This window comes from Asterias amurensis, chromosome 6, assembly GCF_032118995.1.
Source record: "Asterias amurensis chromosome 6, ASM3211899v1".
In the NCBI taxonomy this organism is placed as follows: domain Eukaryota; kingdom Metazoa; phylum Echinodermata; class Asteroidea; order Forcipulatida; family Asteriidae; genus Asterias; species Asterias amurensis.
In genome coordinates this window covers 14,385,734-14,406,584 of record NC_092653.1, presented here as the reverse complement: position 1 = coordinate 14,406,584, position 20,851 = coordinate 14,385,734, and the positions used below count along the sequence as shown (strand labels likewise).

General features: G+C 37.5%; 2 protein-coding genes across 3 annotated transcripts in view; one reads left to right on the top strand and one right to left on the bottom strand.

Moving 5' to 3' along the window:
• LOC139938234 (uncharacterized) lies at nt 1-10,917 on the top strand. The gene is made up of 8 exons (XM_071933643.1): nt 1-46; nt 2,328-2,576; nt 3,120-3,212; nt 4,147-4,248; nt 8,425-8,561; nt 9,537-9,801; nt 10,069-10,226; nt 10,861-10,917. The coding sequence occupies exons 1-8, from the start codon at nt 1-3 to the stop codon at nt 10,915-10,917; spliced, it is 1,107 nt and encodes a 368-aa protein (XP_071789744.1).
• Nucleotides 10,918-13,746: 2,829 nt separating this feature from the next.
• The window catches only part of LOC139938743 (uncharacterized), a 44,882-nt gene continuing 37,777 nt past the window's right edge, over nt 13,747-20,851 (bottom strand). For both annotated transcript variants that reach the window (XM_071934361.1, XM_071934362.1), the window contains exon 31: nt 13,747-19,568. In XM_071934361.1, coding sequence (XP_071790462.1) covers nt 19,226-19,568 — 343 coding nt within the window. In that variant the 3' untranslated portion in view covers nt 13,747-19,225. The remainder of the gene's footprint in view (nt 19,569-20,851) is intronic.

Sequence of the window (20,851 nt, the reverse complement as noted above, 5' to 3'; positions counted from 1 at the left end):
ATGCACAGCACGCAGTGGGTTAGCTTCATTACCGCTGTGGGTATCGGTAAGTCAATTTTAGCCTTTCTGCAATGTTGCATTTAATGATGTCTGATTTGAAAGTGATTCCATTATTAATTTTGTTCAATCTCCACATAGTTAATTATCCCCTCATCCCGGAGCTCAATTGCGAAGTTATCGGGATCGCGTAAAATGTCCCGGTTTCCAACAAATATCAATTCAGTTTTTCGCATTCTAATATAAGACATGTAATACTACATTATTGAACGATTCTTCAGTTGAATTTATACAGACCGTTTTTTCTGTATGAAAAAAAAATATCAATCCAATATTTTACCTGTTTACTGTACATAGGGCGACGTATGTTGGGAGACCGAACAGACTCAATTGTTAAACTGGCGTCAACCTGTCAACTCAATCAAGCAATCTCACTGATTTTCAAATGGTTTTCAACTATTGATCAAATCAGCGGCATGTGATGTTGAACGTACGTTAGTGTAAACCAAGGGCGACACCAGGGTATTGTTAGGGGAGGGGGGGACACGACACCCACACAACTTTGAGCCTAAGGGATGCACCCCCAATAAAAAATAAAAACAGAAAATTAATTACAAGTCTCAGAAAATGTTAAAGTGTCAAACTAACAGGATAACTTTAATAAGAGATGTTAAATTTTCATCGGGGATAAAAATTATTAATTGGTTTTTACCCATACACCGATGTGTGTTAGCACTGTATACTCAGTACTTTCCCGAGTCCTGTGAATAAATATCACAGGCATGTTACTCGGGTGAGATTCGAACCTATGACCCTTGCAATTTTAGAGCAGTGTCTTACCCACTAGACTACCGAGATTGCCCGGTAGCTAGAGGCAGTTCGATGTTTTGGCAGCGGGTACCGCAACGATAATAAGAGATGTTAAAATTGCATCGGGGATAACTTTACATAAACATGCATTAAAACACGTTATTTAATTGTATGACTCCATCTTTCTCTACATGTACCAGTTCTGATCTGACTGTTATAATCAGCGTTTTGGTGGACTGAAATCTAAAATGTTTGTCCTGCTCATTTTGGTTAATTTTTATGTAGACATTTTTAACAGGAAGTTTTCCACCACGACAAATTTTAGACGCACTTCTTTTGAAATAGTGTTTTTAAACTATTATTATAAGAAAAATAAGGGAAGCAGAAGGCAAAGGTTTAAAATTATGTATGTATTTGTTTTTCTTTTCTATAAAGATTAAAATATATAATAATTTCCCCCCTTATCTGTTGTATATTTCTTCTTGGAAAACAACTAGTCCCTTTGTGTATACTGGCTATAACCTTTACGATTTCAATAGAATTACTTTCGCTCAACTTGTTCTCGCCACTGTGCCAACCTTAATTGCGAGGAAAATAATCTTGAGCACGGAAGCTACAATAAAATCGTGCGAAAGGCTGAATAATTATCAGGAAACTATAATATCATGATGCCTGAGTAACCACATTGCTAAGCAACACCTAATGATAAATGATTACCAACAGCACGACACCATATCCGCGTGCCCGTAACTATAGTTGTAAAAACCGGGCCACACGGTCACTCCCTTACAATGAAACAAAGAAGCGCAGGCAGACTTTCAAAAAACACCCCTATATCAAAAGTGGATCACACTTAATTTAAAAAAAAAAAAAAAATCTGAAAGGGTAAATGATATACAAAAGAACAAACTCTACTTTTCCTTTTGAAGCCATTGGACCCCGGTACAGAACAAAAAAATATATAAAAAAATAACAGATTTACAAATAATTTACTGGGTTTACAGAAGGTAATGGTGAAACAATTCTCTTGAAATATTAGTACATTTAATGCTTTACTTTTTGAGAAAACTGTAAAACAGTATAAATTCTTGTTAGCGAGAATTATGGATTTATTTTAAACACATGTCATGACACGGCGAAACGCGCGGAAACAAGTTTTGGTTTTTTACCGTTTTTTTCTCCCGACTCCGATGACCGATTGAGCCTAAATTTTCACAGGTTTGTTGTTTTATATATAAGTTGTGATACACGAAGTATGGGACTTGGACAATATTGTTTACCGAAAGTGTATAATGGCATTAAATGTAAAGGTGCTTCAAAATTACCCTCTTTTCATTACTTAAATAACAAAAAGTGCCACCTTAAAAAAAAAAAAAAAAAAAAAAAAAAATGATTTTTGAAAGGGAGAAAGTGAAATCTATTAATAAATGTTGTCGATGTCAACAATACATTTTTTCTATTAGTTTGGTTTAGAATATTTTCAAATTAAATTTAATGAACATTGCTTCTTTTTGTTTAAGCATCCTGGTATGGGTTCGCAACAGTTACAGCATTTAGTTGCAGCTTCGGGAGGGAACCGAACCCTAAGGAGAACGGCATTATACGGTGGGTCATGCCGTTAAATCACCGCCTTCGATGCCAGTGTACCAGCATCTACCCTGGGGGCATGAACACGTATACACCCGAGAGAGGGTTTGATCCGTTTTACACAGATCACCCTCTCTTCACAGACCTAAAGATAGAAATTGACAACTACTTTGAGTGTGAAAGTGAGTATCTTAGGTAAAGATAAACAAATTGGATACCATTGGCTGCACCAATCAGTTTCAACATTGAACAAAAAATGAATCGATAATTTACTTAACTCTGAAGAGCCTTTCATTAAACTTTGTCTCATGTCCGGTGCACTAGCAAGTTTTGCTTGATGACGTTTTCCTAAATTGTGTTACCGCCTTAAAGGTCATTGTAAATGTGACCCACTTTCGATCGAAATTATTTTTTTCTCTCATAGCTTTCGTATTTTTCGCCCAACTACCATAAACATTGCCAAAAAACACACACAAAAAAACGCTCATCTCCAAACGCAAAATTAGATTCATTATTTCTCATAAAATATGAAATTCCAGACAGAAATATTTCAAGAGATGTTTTCTACTATCATTATCATTCTATATGTGAATCTGTGGTCTTCATGGTTTTTGTTTCCTACCACTTCGGTAGCGTTATGAAGGTACGTTACAAAAAATTTCATATGCATCGTGTTAGAAATATATTATATCACTATTAACATTTATACTGACTACCATTCTCAGATTGTTCACTGACATGTGAAAATGGAAGTACATTCATAGACGATCCATGCCATTGTTCGTGTGCTCAAAACCGGGCCGGCAAAACATGTACTGGTAAGTATTGCGGGCACAACTTAAGAACGTAATGTGGAATCCTTGATACTTCAGATAAGCAGACAGACTGACTAGACAGGCTCTTAGATGGACATAACCCATGTTTCCCCCAAAAATTTGTGAATGGAATCTGAAAGCAAGACCCTATTGGTTTGATGTTGTTCTTAAAGGAACACGTTGCCTTGGATCGGTCGAGTTGGCCTTTGAAAAGCGTTCTGTAACCGTGTGTTATAAAATCGATATGGTTAGAAAGATGTTGTAAAAGTAGAATACAATGATCCACACAAATATACCTCGAAATTGCGTGGTTTTCGTTTTACGTGGTCGACAAACACGGTCGGCCATTTATGGGAGTTAAAAATTTGACTTAATAAATGGCCGACCGTGATAGTTTGCGACGTAAAATGAAAACCGTGCAGTTTTGAGTGATACTTGTGTGGATCACTATATTCTACTTTTAAAACATCTTTCTAGCCATATGTATTTTATAACAAACGGTTACAAACGCTTTTCATAGACCAACTCGTCCGATCCAAGGCAACGTGTTCCTTTAAAGACACTGAACACATTGGTAATTGTCAAAGACTATGCCTCACAGTCGGTGTATCTCAACATATGCATAAAATAACACACCTGTTAAAGTTTTAGCTCAATCGGTCGTTGAAGTTGCGAGATAATAATGAAAGAAAAAACACCCTTGTCACACAAAGTTGTGTGCTTTCAGATGCTTGATTTCGAGACCCCAAATTCTAAATCTGAGGTCTCGAAATCAAATTCGTGGAAAAATTACTTCTTTCTCGAAAGCTACTTCAGAGGGAGCCGTTTCTCAGAATGTTTTTTACTACTAACCAATTCCCATTACTCGTAATCAAGTAAGGTTTTATGATTATTTTGAGTAATTACCAATAGTGTCCACTGCCTTTAATTGATACAGAGTGTGCCTTGACTACCCAAGACTGTGCCAATGACGGTTCGCTCAATGACGCAACCTGCACGTGTGAGTGCCCAATGAATTGGAAGGGAAACACCTGTACTGGTGAGTAGGCCTGGGCGAATTATTCGAATATCCGGTTAATGGCGAATAGGTTTTCCTATCCGTAACCGCGAATGCCTTTTTTTTCTTAACCGGATATCCGCATAGGGCGCGAATACCTATTTACAAACCGGATAATTCTGTAATTACAACCGAGTAACCGGATATTCTTTAATATCCGAATATCCGCGGACGTCGGGCGACAACTGATATGAATGTTTTGTCTGAATCCTTATGAAACTTCTATTAAGACAGCATAAAACAGCATATATTAAGTATTTAACTATGCTCACCTCCGTGAAGAGTTAAAACAATGACATTTCTGACGTAATTTGTTCAAAGATTACAAAAGTTTTCCTTCACGTAGAGTCAATGACGATCAAAAGAAAAAGCAAATCGCCATCTTTAAATTAGATCCGGTCATTTTTATGAATGAACCGAGTGACACTGTCTAAAACTAATATCAATCCGCCCAAAAGATCTCATTCACAAACGAACAGCGCCCTATAGCGGCAAAAAAATATATATATTTTTTAAACAGCGCCCTCTAGCGGCGAAAAAACTATTCCAATATCCGGTTAATTTCGGATAGTTGGCCAGCGGTATCCGAATAACAAAATTTCACTATTCGCCCAGCACTACTGGTGAGTATGATCTTCATTGTTCTCATGTATAGCCAAAGATTGGTAAATACTTGAAAATTAATGATCATATCAAATTTTGGTGAGAAGCACTGCAGCTGATTTTGAAAATGTATACGTCAAAGAATGGTTTCGGAAATGATTGCTCGGCCCCAAACATTCGATTTTATGAAACTACGAATTCATCTATCGTTTCTGGGTTGATGAGAGTTAATGCCCGTTGGCGGCCAGAGATGCGGTTATAATTCGATAAACACTGTATCGCCGATACCCGCTGTCACATCGCAAAGTATTGATGGATTTGATGTTCTTGTAAAACTTCTTCAACAGTTTGTTGTTGAATGTCTCAAGCAAAAATTGAGGATGGAATCCTACTGATATCCCATCTTGCAATGCGTCTTAGAACCTTGTCGTCTCTTTTATAAAAACAAGAAACTTCCACAAGAAAAGCCACAAGAATATAAAGCAATAAACTATAACATTGCTGATTGTCTTTACTAACATAGACTTAATGCAGCAGTCCAGTCATGGACGGACTTACATCCACGAAATGCTGTTAAAAATTATTTACCCGAAAAAGAGATAATTTGTTTCTAGATTGTGAATTGACTGTCTGTGAGAATGGCGGAACGCTCCATGAAACAACCTGCATGTGTCTATGCGAGGAACACTGGATTGGAAAGACCTGTTATGGTGAGTTTAATATCATTCATTTTTTTATATAAATATTTTACAAGTTTTCGTTCCGTATATCAAATTGGTGCATATTCAAATATTATTTGTTTCGTTCAAAAAGAAAATATTAATTTTCAAACAATTTAAAAGTAAGGGTGGCCGCTGTCAACAATTAATTTTCGTTAAGCGTTCCTATTATCGTGGCCCTTTCCCCCTTAAAACAAAAACAAAATGCCTCGTTGAAAAGCGGATTTTTGAGCTGTCAAAGATTGTATATTTTCATACTTGCTCTCTAAATGCTAAATAGTGAAAAGGCACTATTTGAAGAGCCATATGAAGGACAACTCCTTTTCGAGTGGTCTTTCACTCTTTGAGACTGAAGTTTGCATCTTTTTGAGTGATTTTCACTCTATCCTGGAGTGAAACCCCTCTAAAAGAGTGAAATAACCACCACTCTTTTTAAAGAGCCATTTGATGAGGGACAACTCAAAATGTAAAGAGTGGTGATTTTTACTCTTTTACATTCAGAGAGTAAAAAGGTAAACTAGACAGCGAAGCTGCCATGGCGAGCTGCCGATCGCCAGATAGACCCAATGACTGACAGAAATACCATTCTCTTGATCAACTGATGGTCAAAGAGGTTGAGACATTGACAAGTATGAAGTACTGGCCATTTAAGGTTTTCATTGTTTTAGCTCATTCAACTGGAACCAGTGATGCACTCTTTGAGTTTCATCCTTTCATATTATCTACATGAAATCAGCAATATTTGATTTAAATCTGTACATCATTGCAATAAGGAGTGATGACAAAGGAGTGACAAATTTAAGATTTAAGTTTGTGTTTGGTTCTTTAAAATCCAGATGTCAATGTTTGAGCCTGAACAAAAACATTAACATTTTTTTTAAATCCAAAAACTTATTCCAAAAACTTTAACATTTTTTTTCTCTCCAAAACTTCCAACATTATCGGAAAATATAGCTGAAATTACCAAAAATGATTGGCAAATACATAACAATCTCACACGGGCTTGTACATACCAAAAAAAAAACTCAACTTAAAGACTGAAACTTAAGCGCGGACGGCCGGACGGGACGGACGGCCGGACGGGACGGACGGACGGCCGGACGGGACGGACGGCCGGACGGGACGGACGGACGGACAAAATCGGTATTACTTAGGCTCGCATTCTGCTAAAGCAGCTCGCCAAAAAACAGCCCTATTTGAATTTAAAGGCAGTGGGCACTACTGGTAATTACTCAAAATAATTAGCATAAGACCTCACTAGGCAACAAGTAATGGGGAGAGGTTGATAGTATAAAAAATAGTGAGAAACGGCTCCCTCTGAAGTGGCGTAGTTTTCGAGAAAGAAGTAATTTTCCACAAATTTGATTTCGAGACCTCAGATTTAGAATTTGAGGTCAAGAAATCAAGCATCTGAAAACACACAACATCGTGTGACCAGGGTGTTTTTACTTTGTTTATTTTATTATTATCTCGCAACTTCGACGACCAATTGAGCTCAAGTTTTCACAGGTTTGATATTTTATGCATATGTTGAGATACACCAAGTGAGAAGACTGGTCTAACTTTGACAATTACCAAAAGTGTCCACTGTCTTTAGTGGTAGAACCCAACTTAAAACCCGATGATTACTTGTAAACATTCAATGTGGCTTCTAAGGACCTCATACTCCTAACTTTCAAGAAAAAAATAACATCCTGTTTGTTGGTTACAGCCTGGAAATGCTGCTTACAACTGTTAATTATAAATAATAATAATAGTAATAATAATACAACTTGTAATGCGCACGTATCCATCCTGATAGGTGCAATAAAAACCAAAAACAAACATACAAAGAAAAACAGACACAACAAAGTTAGTCCTTGAAAACCTGTGACATAAGATAAGTTTTGAGAAGAGATTTGAATGTTGTGGTACAAAAACAAGATCAAGCATATGGAAAAGTTTGCGGTAACGCCATGTAATGACTATCTCTACTGAGTTGGATGGTTCTGAAGAGTTCGATCAGTATGCCCTGATCGTCTTCTGGAGAATCTCCAGAAGACGATCAGGGCATACTGATCGAAACGTCGAGTTGAGCCAACGGTTCTCTTCAGAACCACCCCAACTCATTAGAGATAGTCATTACATGGCGTTACCGCAAACCTTTCCATATCGTATTTCCACCATGCAAAGTTTCAAATCCTACAAGATCAAGCATGGAACTTGATCGAAGATTCCTTGATGGAGTGTAAATCTGAAGAAGTTCAGAAATCTAGTGGATAATGCTGGATAAATATTAAATAATCAAAATAATATCACCGCAAACTGGTGTTCCGCCATGCAATATGTCAACTCGTTTGTACATACAAAAAATAGCATCTGTGATTGTCGTTACTGACATGAACTTACCGCAGCCGAGGCTCTAGAAATTATATTAGCGAAATATTAATTTTTAATATAATTTACGATCGAGAGATATGATATTTTGTTTAAAATTAATATACACAGTGTGCATTGACTCCCGAAGATTGTGCGAATGACGGCTCGCTCCTTGGTACAACCTGCACGTGTGATTGCAAAGTGGGTTGAATGGGAGATGGCCCTATTTTATAAAGCCTGTAAGCAAAAACAAAAATTGCTTAGCATGAAATTTCTTCCTTGATGATAACAGGATTACCAACCAACAAATTTCCATGTGATTTTCAGGATAAGCAAGCTGAATAACAAGCAATATGCAGCAAATGGAAACTTGATTGGTAATCCTGTTTTTATCAAGGAAGAAATTACATGTTATACTACGAACGATCGCCCACAGATGAGCAATATTTTCCTTTTTAATGTTTTCATTTCAATCTAGAGCCCAGATACTACGACTGCCAAGACTACCTCCAGGCTCATCCTGACAGTGCGATAGGTATTTACACTATTTACCCATCCAAGTATCCAGAAGGCATTGATGTATTCTGCGACATGACAAACTGGCCAGGATCAATTGTAAGTTCCTCTCCTACCAAAGATTGTACAATGATTAATAGTAGCACATTTTTTATATTACACTCACCAAGGGTTTTCATGCTCTATACAGTCAAAATATGCAGACTTTACATAATTATAATCTAAATAAATGTCTCATATTCCTGTCGGCGGACCAAACATAACATTGTATCCGCTAATATAAAATCCGCCCTTACTCAAAGCATTTATCAAATCACGAGTCTCTTACACAAAGTCATTCAAAAAGACCCTGGTAGCGACGAGTTCTTAAATTGCCGTTTAAAACCAGCAGGGTCGTGCGCTAAAGGCCGGCGAGGGCCTTGTATCGCACGGCCACGACCCTTCGTGGTTTCAAACGGCAGTTTTAGAACAAGTCACTACTCTTTTATTCCCATTTAAAATGCCTGTGTGGTTAAAGGGCGTAATTAAGTAAGAAACTTTGTAAAACTTTCCGTTTTCCGACGTCCTTGAGCTCTGTACGCGTATTGCATTTTTATGAATGAGGCAGTTTTGGGATATGCATTCGTGCGCATAATATGCATCTAAACGTATCCGAAAACAACCGGTTATAAACAGCCCAAGCTGGTCATTATCAACCTTTTAAGCACCCCGCGTGACGCGCTCTCCACCAATAGGTATAGCGAAACCGTAGGAGTTATTTATGAATACGCTTAAAAACACTCGAAGAACTTGATCAGTATACATTAATGTTATTTTTTTTGTATTTTTAGGCAGCTATAATAAATAATGAACACATTATGGAACCACGACGGTTGCAAATTGTAGTTTTCTTTGTACAGGGTGCTTGACTACAACAATTATAATTTATATGTTTATTTATTTTAACCCTTCGGACATAAATCTTTGTTGACAGAAAAAAAAATCATCAAAGCGATCGGCCCTCCCATAATATACCTAGGATGAATTTGTTGAACAAACTTGGTGATTGTCTTTCCTATATTCTTGATTTCAAAGATTATCCAGTTCCATTTAAGTGGTGACATCAGTTTCAACCGAGATTGGGATGAGTACAGGGATGGCTTTGGTAACATAGCTAATCAGAACTTCTGGTTGGGAAATGAGAAGGTCCGTCAGTTGACTGAGGGTGGCAACACCTCGTGGGAGATTCAAGTCAAGGTTAGGGATTCTTCAAGATGGTACTTGAAGGAACTCCGTAACTTTCGCCTCTCGGGTGATAGCTACACCCTTCATGTTGACGGTTCAATGGCATGCAGAAACGGTAAGCAGAATCTTTTTCATTCAATCACCAGGCTCGTAGACCTGTTATTGTTTATGTTTAGAAAACTGAAATGTACATCGCGGACGCTTCCTGAACATTGAGATCCCACCATAATGCTCCCCTCTTTAGGCAGAACACAACACGTTTTTATAACTTCAAATTCTCAAAATATACTGTTAACTTTTCGAAACAACTTTTCGAAAAGTGTCCCAAACCATTATAATGCAACTAAAAATGTACACAATCATGGTTGTTCCATTTACTCAGGTGGTGTGATTTTATCTGCAAACGGCATGCCATTCTCAACATACGACAGAGACAACGATGGCGACAGTGAGAGGAACTGCGCCGAGGAGTCGGAGGGAGGCTGGTGGTTTAATGGTTGTGTTGATGGAGAGATTAATCTTAATGCTGAGTTTACAACTGTTTGTTTTGGTAACGTAACTATTGGTGGTAGCGCGCTTAAAATCAGACGCATGTAGGCCTATGGAGATATGAAACATTCATACTCATAAGACAAAGACAAATTGGCCATCGAATCCTGAATTTCTGGGTGCCTTACAATGCCCTTTTTCTGTAGAAGCCAAACCACTGTAACAATCAGAAGCTCAATAATTTTTTAATCCAAGACCAATTACCCCTTCAACCCACCAGCGACTCTGAGGCTCTCGTCAGTTGGATTATCGCCCGGGGATCCAGTTTCAAAAAGCTGCTGTAAGCAGAAAAAAAAACTTCATAGCACATTTCATTGTACCCCCCCCCCCCACCCCCCCCCCCCACCCAAGAGGGAAAAAAGGGGGAAAAAGAGAAAAAGAAGAAGAAACAAACAGAGTAGGAACAATATTTTGCGGACTTTGTATTACTTTAGAAATAATTTCAGAAGAATGTAAGGTGTAACAAGATGTGTTTGAACCGGCCTAGATTGCACCAGAGAGCATCTACGGCGACCTAAAGGAGAGCATCTAAGAATGTTAACCTATATTTTTTGCTATAATAAATTGGGAGAAAGTTTAAGTTTAAAAGTAATCAATTCAACAATTTTTTTGTTCATGTTTTTAGGAAGACAAGGTTAGCGCTTTGTCGGACCTTTGTTATCGTAAGATTGTGAATCACTGAAGGGAAGTGGCTAATTTATTAACCAATACGTCAACTTTGTTGGTGGGCAGGTGTGGGGGGGGGGGGGGGGGGCTGGTGAACAAATTTAGCTCGTGAAATCAAAATTGTTAAACCCATCACTTTGGTGGTAAATGGTAACAGCACACCAATATGATACTTTTGGGGCGCTTGGTGGCAGCAGACTTACCAGGAAAAATCCATTGTTCTCGGTAATGTACAGAACTACGTATACGATGGGAATTTACCTAGTAAGTCTGCTGCCACCTAGCGTTCCAAAGTCTCCCATTTAACGAGGTTGTTTTTTCTGTGAATATGACTATATCTGATGTGATGAGTGGTCCAATTATGAATAATCATTTTGAACCAAGCGCCATCCATAATCAATTTTGACCTGTATAACGTGGGTGACCGCGCAGTTAAATGCCATTGATGATTGGAGTGCAACGGATACCAGAACAGGCAACAGAAACAAAGCCTGTAGTATACTAAACGTATAAATAAACATCAGCTGCCTGAAGTAAACTTATCTAGTTGTAGTTAGCTTAAAAAAGGTGTATCATTTAGACACCATTATTTTTGGCTCAATGCTTTTTTAGCTGAACATTGTGAATCGTGCTCGAAAAGCGATTGTAAACATTCATTGCACCTTTATCTGCACATTTTAGTAAACTATCAAAACAAACAACCGTAAAGTAACACTAGTAGTGTTGCCTGTGAAGTGATATAAGTAGAAATGTTATTATTTTGTAATAATTTATGAAAAACAATAACAACCTTTCTAAATTTTATTAACGATGTAATAGTTAAATTATTGTGATTTGATTATTGGGTAATAACTCAAGTGTAAAGGAAAACAATAACATTTAAAGATCGACTAGGACAAGGGACCCATTGAGTGACTAATCCACGCTGCTGATGAGTCGCTTCACGACTCTGCTAACAAGGAAAGTTTACCTTTGTTTTTTTGAAAGCATAAGATTGTTTTATCCTCTCTAATTATTAGGGAATAACAGTGCGAGTACCCGGTCTTCACTGCGTGGTAATGACCGGGTTGGTGGCTGGCGCTGCGCTGCTAGCGGACCGAGCCGGATGCGAGGTCCGTTAACAGCGCCAGCGCCTTCACTGGGGTCAAAGGAGGCAAATGATTGGACGATAGCTGGTCATTGTGCATTAAAACGAGCGCATGAGCTCAGCGTCAGTTTATACGCGCGCACCTGTCACACGCGCGCACTCAAAATTGATACATTTTCAGCGCGCGTACGCGTAAGTGCGCGAAGTTGCAATGAAACTAACATGGATATAAATAAGCATGCGATACAGTGCAACGCGCAAGGTTTACACAATGTATGCTGATTTAGGGGGGCACTTATTCGCTATTTTCCAAAGCCGGTCTTTGTTCGTATATATACCACCGTTAAAGGGACACACCGGCCGAATTGGGCTATTTGGGCTACAAAATAGACTGAGCTATGACTTCAACGGTCTTCCAGGAATGAAGAACAGTCCTTAAAAAAAAATCATCAAATTTAGCCGTTTTTGAGCATTTTAAGACAAAAACGCAGGTCGCGTGATTGTTCTACCAAAAAGTGGTACAAACAATCACGTGACCTTCCGGGCTAGTTTTAATTTCAGCCGTCTAAAAGTAACTTACTTAACCAAATTTAAATCTTTTTTTTTACAAAATTATTTACGAATAATTGACGAAAAAAATCATGTATTCAAATTATCGCTACAAAATGTAAATATGGGTGAAAAATCTAACGTAAGATTCACATTCAAAGAGTCCGTGAAACGGAAGCTTGTTATATGGCCGCTTTGGTTTTTTAAAATCATTTTTCGCTAAATACGTGACATTTTGATGATTTATTTTACAGCAACCATCTATAAAAACATTATTTATGATTCTACACCCCTAAATTGCGTAAACGGTGAGCCGGTGTGTCCCTTTAACACTCACGCACGTGACCGGGTTTTGATCAATCAGAGACTTGAAACCGTCCAAGGTAAAGTTAAAATTTGAAAATACCATTTCAAAAGGTGGTCGCGTTTTGCAGAATTCTCCAAAAGTCCGAGGCGGTTAATATGCCCCGCCGGAAGAATAATTTGTAAGAAGCGGAACAGACAATCTGAGAAACGTTACTAACGCTTCTCAGATTCAAATGTTGATGGATAACACCGATGTCCACAACCACATCACTTTGAAGTGATGTAAACAAGTACGTTTGTACTGCCGTTAATTTTAAAGGAACACATTGCCTTGGATCGGACGAGTTGGTCTATAAAAAATGCATATGGTTGGAAAGATGTTTATAAAGTAGAATACAATGATCCACACAAGTTTGCCTCGAAATTGCGTGGTTTTCCTTTTATTGTGCGAACTAACACAGTCGGCCATTTATGGGAGAACATTTGACTCCCATAATTGGCCGACCGTGTTAGTTTACGAGGTAAAAGGAAAACCGTGCAATTTCGAGGCATGTTTGTGTGGATCATTGTATTCTACTTTTACAACATCTTTCTACCCATACCCACATGCATTTTATAACAAACGGTTACACACGCTTTTTATATACCAACTCGATCGATCCAAGGCAACGTGTTCCTTTAAGAACGACTAAAGAGTGATCACCATTGTTTCTTTTCAGATATCAATAAAAGACTATATAGGCGTATTGTCCTAAAGACATTTAATTTTTTTTTTTTTTAATCTAACATAATTAGATTAAAATGTTTAGGAATGTTGTATGTCAATTTCTTGCTTCTGTTCACAATTTCAATAAAATTGCACAAAACCCAAGTCTTTGTCTTATAAATTCATTTATTTCCCGAGGTCATCACTCCGTTGATGTAGACTCTGTACAATCCTTGGACTGAATCGAATAGTCATTTAAAACACAGTTGAATCCCTTCATGTAATCCTTCATACACAAACTGACAAGACAAACCTGTAGAAGTTTGAGATTGATCACGAGAAAAAACAGAGTGAACAATCGATTACACATTGCATGAAATCGATTCAAAAAACAAAAAAAATGTTACACCCAGTGAGCGAAATATGACATTTCAGACAGACATATTTCAAGGGACGTTTTCTAATCATCGTCACTTGACCGTGAAAGTTTTATGTTAAATCTGTGATCTTAGACGATGCGTTAAGTGTTGACGTATTCTTTTCCGTATGTATTATTAGACTTGCGAAACCTTTTTATTTAACTTTATCAAGCTGCCGCCATTTTGGGCAAGTTCCCTGCATACAATGACAGACATGAATGCTAACATACACTACCCAAGAAAGGAACCAGACTATGTTTTCGTTTAGCCTCTGTTTAGTTACTATGGTTTGGATCGGAGAAAAATGAAGTCGTCCGCTTCCAAAAAAGGGTAAAGACACAAAGTTTACTTCACAAAAGGTTCATGGCCAACAAAAAAAATGTGTTTTTTTTACTACACTGCTCTGGCGTGATCCGTCATCAGAGAGGAGAAAGTAAAAACAGCACAGCGCCCTCTGTCGTTTGTATCTGGCACCGTTTGGAAATTATAATGTTGTTCCTGTTTTTCAGCGTATCGCGTGTTCATACAATTCATTCGAAACTGATGCGAAAGTTATACTTGGCAACGGCCATGCCAGCTATAAGCAAGACTTCACCGGTGGTGAATAATTGGCTGAAAAACACTAAATAGTGCACGCTTCGTCACTGAAAATCTACTGAAAATTAAGAAATTTAACTTTAAATAACTAGTCAACTTTAGGGATTGTTGGCTCTGAACAGAGCCGGTGTGGCGGTTTCAACTTTCGCTGTGTTCAGTTTTCCGAATGACCAACGGTAACATTACGTCATGCGACGCCTGCGCACAGCAAGCAAAAGTAGTAAATTGTTAGTGCCGTACCGAGTCCCGGAAAACTGAACACGGCGGAAGACTGAAACCGCCACACCGGTGTCCCAGGGATTCTATGGAGGTTCGGTCCCCAATAGGAGTTAAAATGGCTGTAGGAGGATAATTCAAAAGAGGGCGCTACCAAGAGAGGTACACAGTTTGCCATTTTGGGGGACCGAATTTCCGGAGGGACGGATCTCCCGCCACACCGGTTTGGTCTCGACGTTTCGAACAGTATACTTTGCTGTTCGTCTTCTGAACACAAGCTATTAGCTTTAAAGGGCCTAGGCATGTACACTATTGGTGATTACTCAAAATATTTGTTAGCCAAACCACTAACTTGGTAGGAAATGGAGAGCTGTTGGTAAATATAAAACATGAGAAACGGCTCCGTCTGAAGTAACGTAGTTTTCGAGAATTAAGTAATTTTCCACTAAAATGTTTGAATTTGATTTCGAGACCTTTCAGAAATCAAACATCTGAAAGCACACAACGTATACATAAAATAACAACCCTGTGAAAATTTTAGCTCAATTGGCCGTGGAAGTTGCGAGATAATAATTAAAGAACTAGACATTAAGTGTTTGTGAACAAACACGAAGCTGTTCCGTGTTGTTTTGCTTGGATTGTGTGCTTCATTGCACAAGGAATCTATATAACTTAAAACAAGGTTTTCAAGAATGTTGTGTAGCTCTTGATGTATGGTTACACTTCCGATTGAAGTAAAGGTCAACATTTCCTCACAGCTACCAAAGACTAATCTGCCATGCCAATAGGAGTCTATAACTGAAATAGTTAATAAAACGGTTGTGTATATCTTGATATAAGGTCCCACTTCCGGTTGACCCAGAAGTAAAGGTCAACCTGGGGTCACCGTTTTTCAAAGTTAATATTTTTTGCCTAAGAGTGTAAAACTGAAAAAAGTCTGAACATTGGCTGTGTACTTTTTGAGATATGGTCCCACTTCCGGTTGACCCGGAAGTAAAGGTTAACATCGGGTGTAAGTTATTTCAAACTTATTTGTAATGCCCAAGTGGTCTACAACTGAAAAAAGTTTGAAAATCGGTTGTATATTTCTTGAGATATGGTCCTACTTCCGGTTAACCCGGAAGTAGATGTCAACTTGAGGTCACGGTTTTTCAAAATAAATCTCCAACCCCCAAGGAGTCTATATATCTACAGTCTAAAATTCGGCCGTGTACTTCTGAAGATCTTGTGCTGCAAAGATTGTCTATTGTAATATGCAAATGAGGGTCACGTGGTTAATTAGTTACAAATTTAAACATTTTTCAAACAGAAATAAAAAGATGCCAACTACACGACATCGTCTTAGACCCTCCTCAAATAAGTCCTCTAACCATACAGGTCCACATTGCAATAACCATAGAGACAGTATATTTTTCAACACAAAATATCAAATTTAGGAAACGAACAGATAAATTATTTTGAAGTTATTAAGTTGTTGACTATTTAAATGTTGACATTTGAAGAGCCATTGTGTTTGTGCACAGACACAAAACGTGCAATACATGACGTCATGGTGACGTCGTCCGGATTTTAAGGCCAACGAATAGTTATGCAATACCCAATAAGTATTGAAAATAAATACGATCGGACGTATAGTTTTTGAGATATGGCGATCTAAAGATTGGCTAATTAAATATTCATGTCGTTATAACTTAGTTAATTAATTAATTAATTTATGCTAATTACAAATATCTGTAACTTCAAAACCTATGCTTTGATATGGTATAGGATTTGACTCTCTTATACTAAGTATGACTTTTGCTAGACACAAAATGCCCTGGTTAAACCTATGGGTTTAACGGATACAAAGAATAATAATAATAAAAACAAATAAAAATCTTAACAAAAACAATAGCTGTGCCGACCACTACGTCGGAACAGCTAATAAGAATAACAACAATCTCGACGAAAACAATACCTGTTCCGACGGTAGGTCGGAACAGCTAAAAAATACCCTTGTCACTTCAGATGCTTGATTTCGAGACCTAAAAATCTAATCTGAGGTCTCCCAAAATCAAATTCGTGGAAAGTTGCTTCTTTCTCTACTATATGTCACTTCAGAGGGAGCCGTTTCTCATTTTTTTTGTTTTACTTTGAACCTCTCTCAATTAGTCGTTTCCAAGTAAGGTTCTAAGCGTATGATAATTATTTGTAGTAATTACCAGGTGTCCAGCCTTAAAAACAAACAACAAATTACAACTAGAACATTCACGCGTAAGAGATTCTTAAACGTATAAACACAGGCAAGATTAAATAAATTAATTGATAATCCTATGGTTCAGCTTTCCAATATTAGCAGCAACTGAGGAATCATTTTGAAATGCAACAACTACATGTAGGTTAAGACTTACATGCCACTTAAAAGAAAAAGTGTGGTTCATTCACATAGCAAGAGCCTTGACGTTTGGTTTTAAAAGCAACTATATTTTTTATACAGCATCCCGAAAACTAACATCAAACACTAGCTTAAAGTTATTACGCCAATTGTTACGGGATACCATAATGTTGTTCGTTTTGCAAGAAAGACAATGCATTTTTCAAAAACAAACAGTTCACAACTTCCAATAACAACTTTCAGTAACAAACTAACACGAGACTACGTCAGCAACGATGAAATGAACAAGCAGATACAAAAAGTATCACACCATTAAAGGGCAACATTAATCACAGAGACCCGAAGGACAACAAACCCTATACATTTCGTCTTCCAACAACTTGGCCAACCTGTGTGGCGAAGTCCTCCATTTATATTCACACACAGAAAGAAAAAGTGGTTATCATATGTTTTTAGAAGAGACGCGTAAATCCGTTGTGCATTTCTAAAATAACGTTTCGTCCGCCGAGAAGAAAATTATTTCAATCCGCAAAATTGTGTAACACGTTTGTCAAAAAACGTACAGCACCTCTCAGCAAGATCTTTTGAAAAAGCTTTCTACCATCATTATTTAAACCGTGCACGTTTAGTGAGCATGTGTGGCGGTTTGTGTTTTTGCTCGATATCAGTGGGAATAATGAGTTTTATTACAAATTTAACGTTCATATGATAGACATCAAATGATTATGAAATATAAAAATACAACTCACAATTGGATTTATTCAATTCAATATTGAGCTTTTTGCTTTTATGCGTATATAAAAAATTGCTAAATGCAAGCTATAGTGGGCCTATGTTACAATATTTATTATTCAACTGATCTATAGATGACTACATCAACAAAACTTATATTTCATAGAGAAATTTTGTTGCCACAACTATAAGACCAAATCATTCTTAAATCTTGAATATCATATAAAAAAGAAATAGTTTTACTCTAACAGTAGACATTTTTTTTATAACCATATTTCTTGTAATTTTTGAGAGATGCTTACGCATTCTCATTTAAATAGTTGTGCATTTCGCGACACCCTTAATAGTTCCCACACGCCCATGTGATGAAAAAATAGGCCTGGCCCCCTATGAGTTCTAACCCAGAACTTTTTCAATATACATTGCTTTAACAATATTCTATAACAAAATCGCAAATAAGCTGAGCAGGCTTTAAAGCCATTATACACTTTCGGTACAGAAAAAAAAAGTTCACAGATTTACAAATAATTTACAGGGTTTACAGAAGGTAATGGTGGAAGACTTCTCTTGAAATATTGTTCCATGAAATGCTTTACTTTTTGAGAAAACATTAAAACAATATAAATTCTCGTTAGCGAGAATTACGGATTTATTTTAAACACATGTCATGACACGGCGAAACGCACGGAAACAAGAATGGGTTTTCCCGTGATTTTCTCCCGACTCCGATGACCGATTGAACCTAAATTTTCACAGGTTTGTTGTTTAATATAAGTTGTGATACACGAAGTGTGGGACTTGGACAATATGTTTACCAAAAGTGTATAATGGCTTTAAATGTTAAAACTAGACCTAAGCATACAACATTAAACAAACTAAGTACAGTGTAAACAGCGTTCTTTATTGTGTGCAATCCAAATTTAAAATTAAAACCCTAACACTGAAAGTTTTAGCAGATTGAGCCAGCAACCATACTCAAAAGAACAATACAGATACTTATATATATATATTTACGTGAATTAAAAAATAAAGTAAAACAACCAAAATGTATATGCAAGCCAATTAAACAAATTTGATGCAAATTTAATGCAAACTCATGTGAGAAAAATTGTTCGCTTAAAAAAAGGCTTTAAAAACCCATAACATTTGATGCAGGATTTAAAAACAGCATCATCTAATAAGGGAATGACTACAGCTGATAAGAACTAAAAATTAAACTAATATTTAAAGGTTAAAACGATTTTGAAACTGTTATACCAAAATGTTGAATTAACAAAATCGATATCTTCATCTTCAGTTGCATAACTTCAAACTCTGCAATCATTTCATGAACAGAATTTACTTCAGGAGTGATTTAGTATCCGGCTGCGGAAACACATCAGATGATGTAGAAAGTGGGCGAGTGGAGTAAGCAGGTGGTGGATTTGCAACCATGTAAGCCGGGTTGTCATACCCGGCTTTGTCTCCATTGCTTTGCAGCGCCATATCATTGGGAGTGGCATAGGGGTTCTCACTTTTGGGTCGCTCCCGCTTCACACCCCCCTCTGCACCCCCAGTTGGCATTCCTTGAACGGTGTCGTTATTAGCGTTATACGCTAGACCAGCATTGGAGAAGCGAGAGTTGTAGATGTGATCAGGAATGGGCACACCACCGTCCTGCTGCCCAGGCTGGTTTCGAGGTCTGGTAAAAAGAAAAGAAAAATCATATGTTCATAAAGTAACTTCATAGTACATAGGCAAGTTGAAGCACAAGGTTGAAAAGACCAAGTTAGTATAAGTCTTTAAAAGAAAGTCATTCTACTTAAAGGCAGTGGACACTATTGGTGGTTACTCAAAATAATTATATTAGCATAAAAAACCTTACTTTGTAACCAGAAATTGGGAGAGGTTGATAGTACAAAACATTGTGAGAAACTGCTCCCTCTGAAGTGGAGTAGTTTTCGAGAAAGAAGTAAATTTCCTCGGATTTGATTTTGAGACCTCAAGTTTAGAATTTGAGGTCTCGAAATCAAGCATCTGAAAGCACACAACTTCATGTGACAAGGGTGTTTTTTTCTTTCATAGTTATCTTGCAACTCCAATGACCAATCGAGCTCAAAACTTCACAGGTTTGTCATTTTATGCATAATATGTTGAGATACAGCAAGTAAGAAGACTGGTCTTTGACAATTACCAAGAGTGTCCACTGGCTTTAATCAATTTATGTATAACAAGTTGATCATAAAACTTCTATATTTTATTTAGATGATACCAGTTTTGATAGATGGAGGAGTTGGGGGCTTCAACATAATTAGTGGGGGAAGTTCTGATGCCCAACAGTCAGCCTTATTATACCAATACACATCCTCACAGCACTTCCCAAGCACAGACCAACAGTTTGCCTTATTACTAATAATAAGATCTTATATAGCGCATTTCACAGTAACCTTCTAAATGCGCGTTACATTAGTGCCCTGCAGCTGATTTCACGAAACGCTAGGATTAACCCTATCTCGAGTTAGGACGAGTAACTTTTCCTAACTTGGGATTAATCTGAAGGTCTGCATGCTACAGTGCAGGGTTGGGAATCATCCCAAGTCCTAAGATTAATCTTAAGTAAGGAAGAGTTTAATGAAATCGCCAGATGGTCATTGGGCCACTAACATTCCTTAAATCTTTCTCAGCTCCCTTCGGAGTAAACAACCTGGGCAACCTTTTAGCAGTCCATAGACTTTTTCATACACAATCAACCTGTACCCTCGCACGTACCCATTTACGTGTGTACCCCTGGGTGAAGAGAAGCAATTAAGGAGCAATCAAGGACACACGTTTTACAACCAAGATGCAAAGCCAGACTCTTTTGACTTAAAGGGAAGGTACATGTTAGGTAATAACTCAAAACAAATATTAACTTAAAACTGACTTGGTAACAAGCATTATGAAGAGCGGTTGATAGAATAAAACATTGTGGGAAACGACTCCCTC

What these genes read in the sequence shown, in the direction of transcription:
- LOC139938234 (XM_071933643.1), top strand. Translation starts at nt 1, where the DNA reads ATGCACAGCACGCAGTGGGTTAGCTTCATTACCGCTGTGGGTATCG. An exon ending in CATTACCGCTGTGGGTATCG is followed by an intron (nt 47 to 2,327) that starts GTAAGTCAATTT and finishes TTTTTGTTTAAG; the next exon opens with CATCCTGGTATGGGTTCGCA. An exon ending in TTAATGCTGAGTTTACAACT is followed by an intron (nt 10,227 to 10,860) that starts GTTTGTTTTGGT and finishes TCATGTTTTTAG; the next exon opens with GAAGACAAGGTTAGCGCTTT.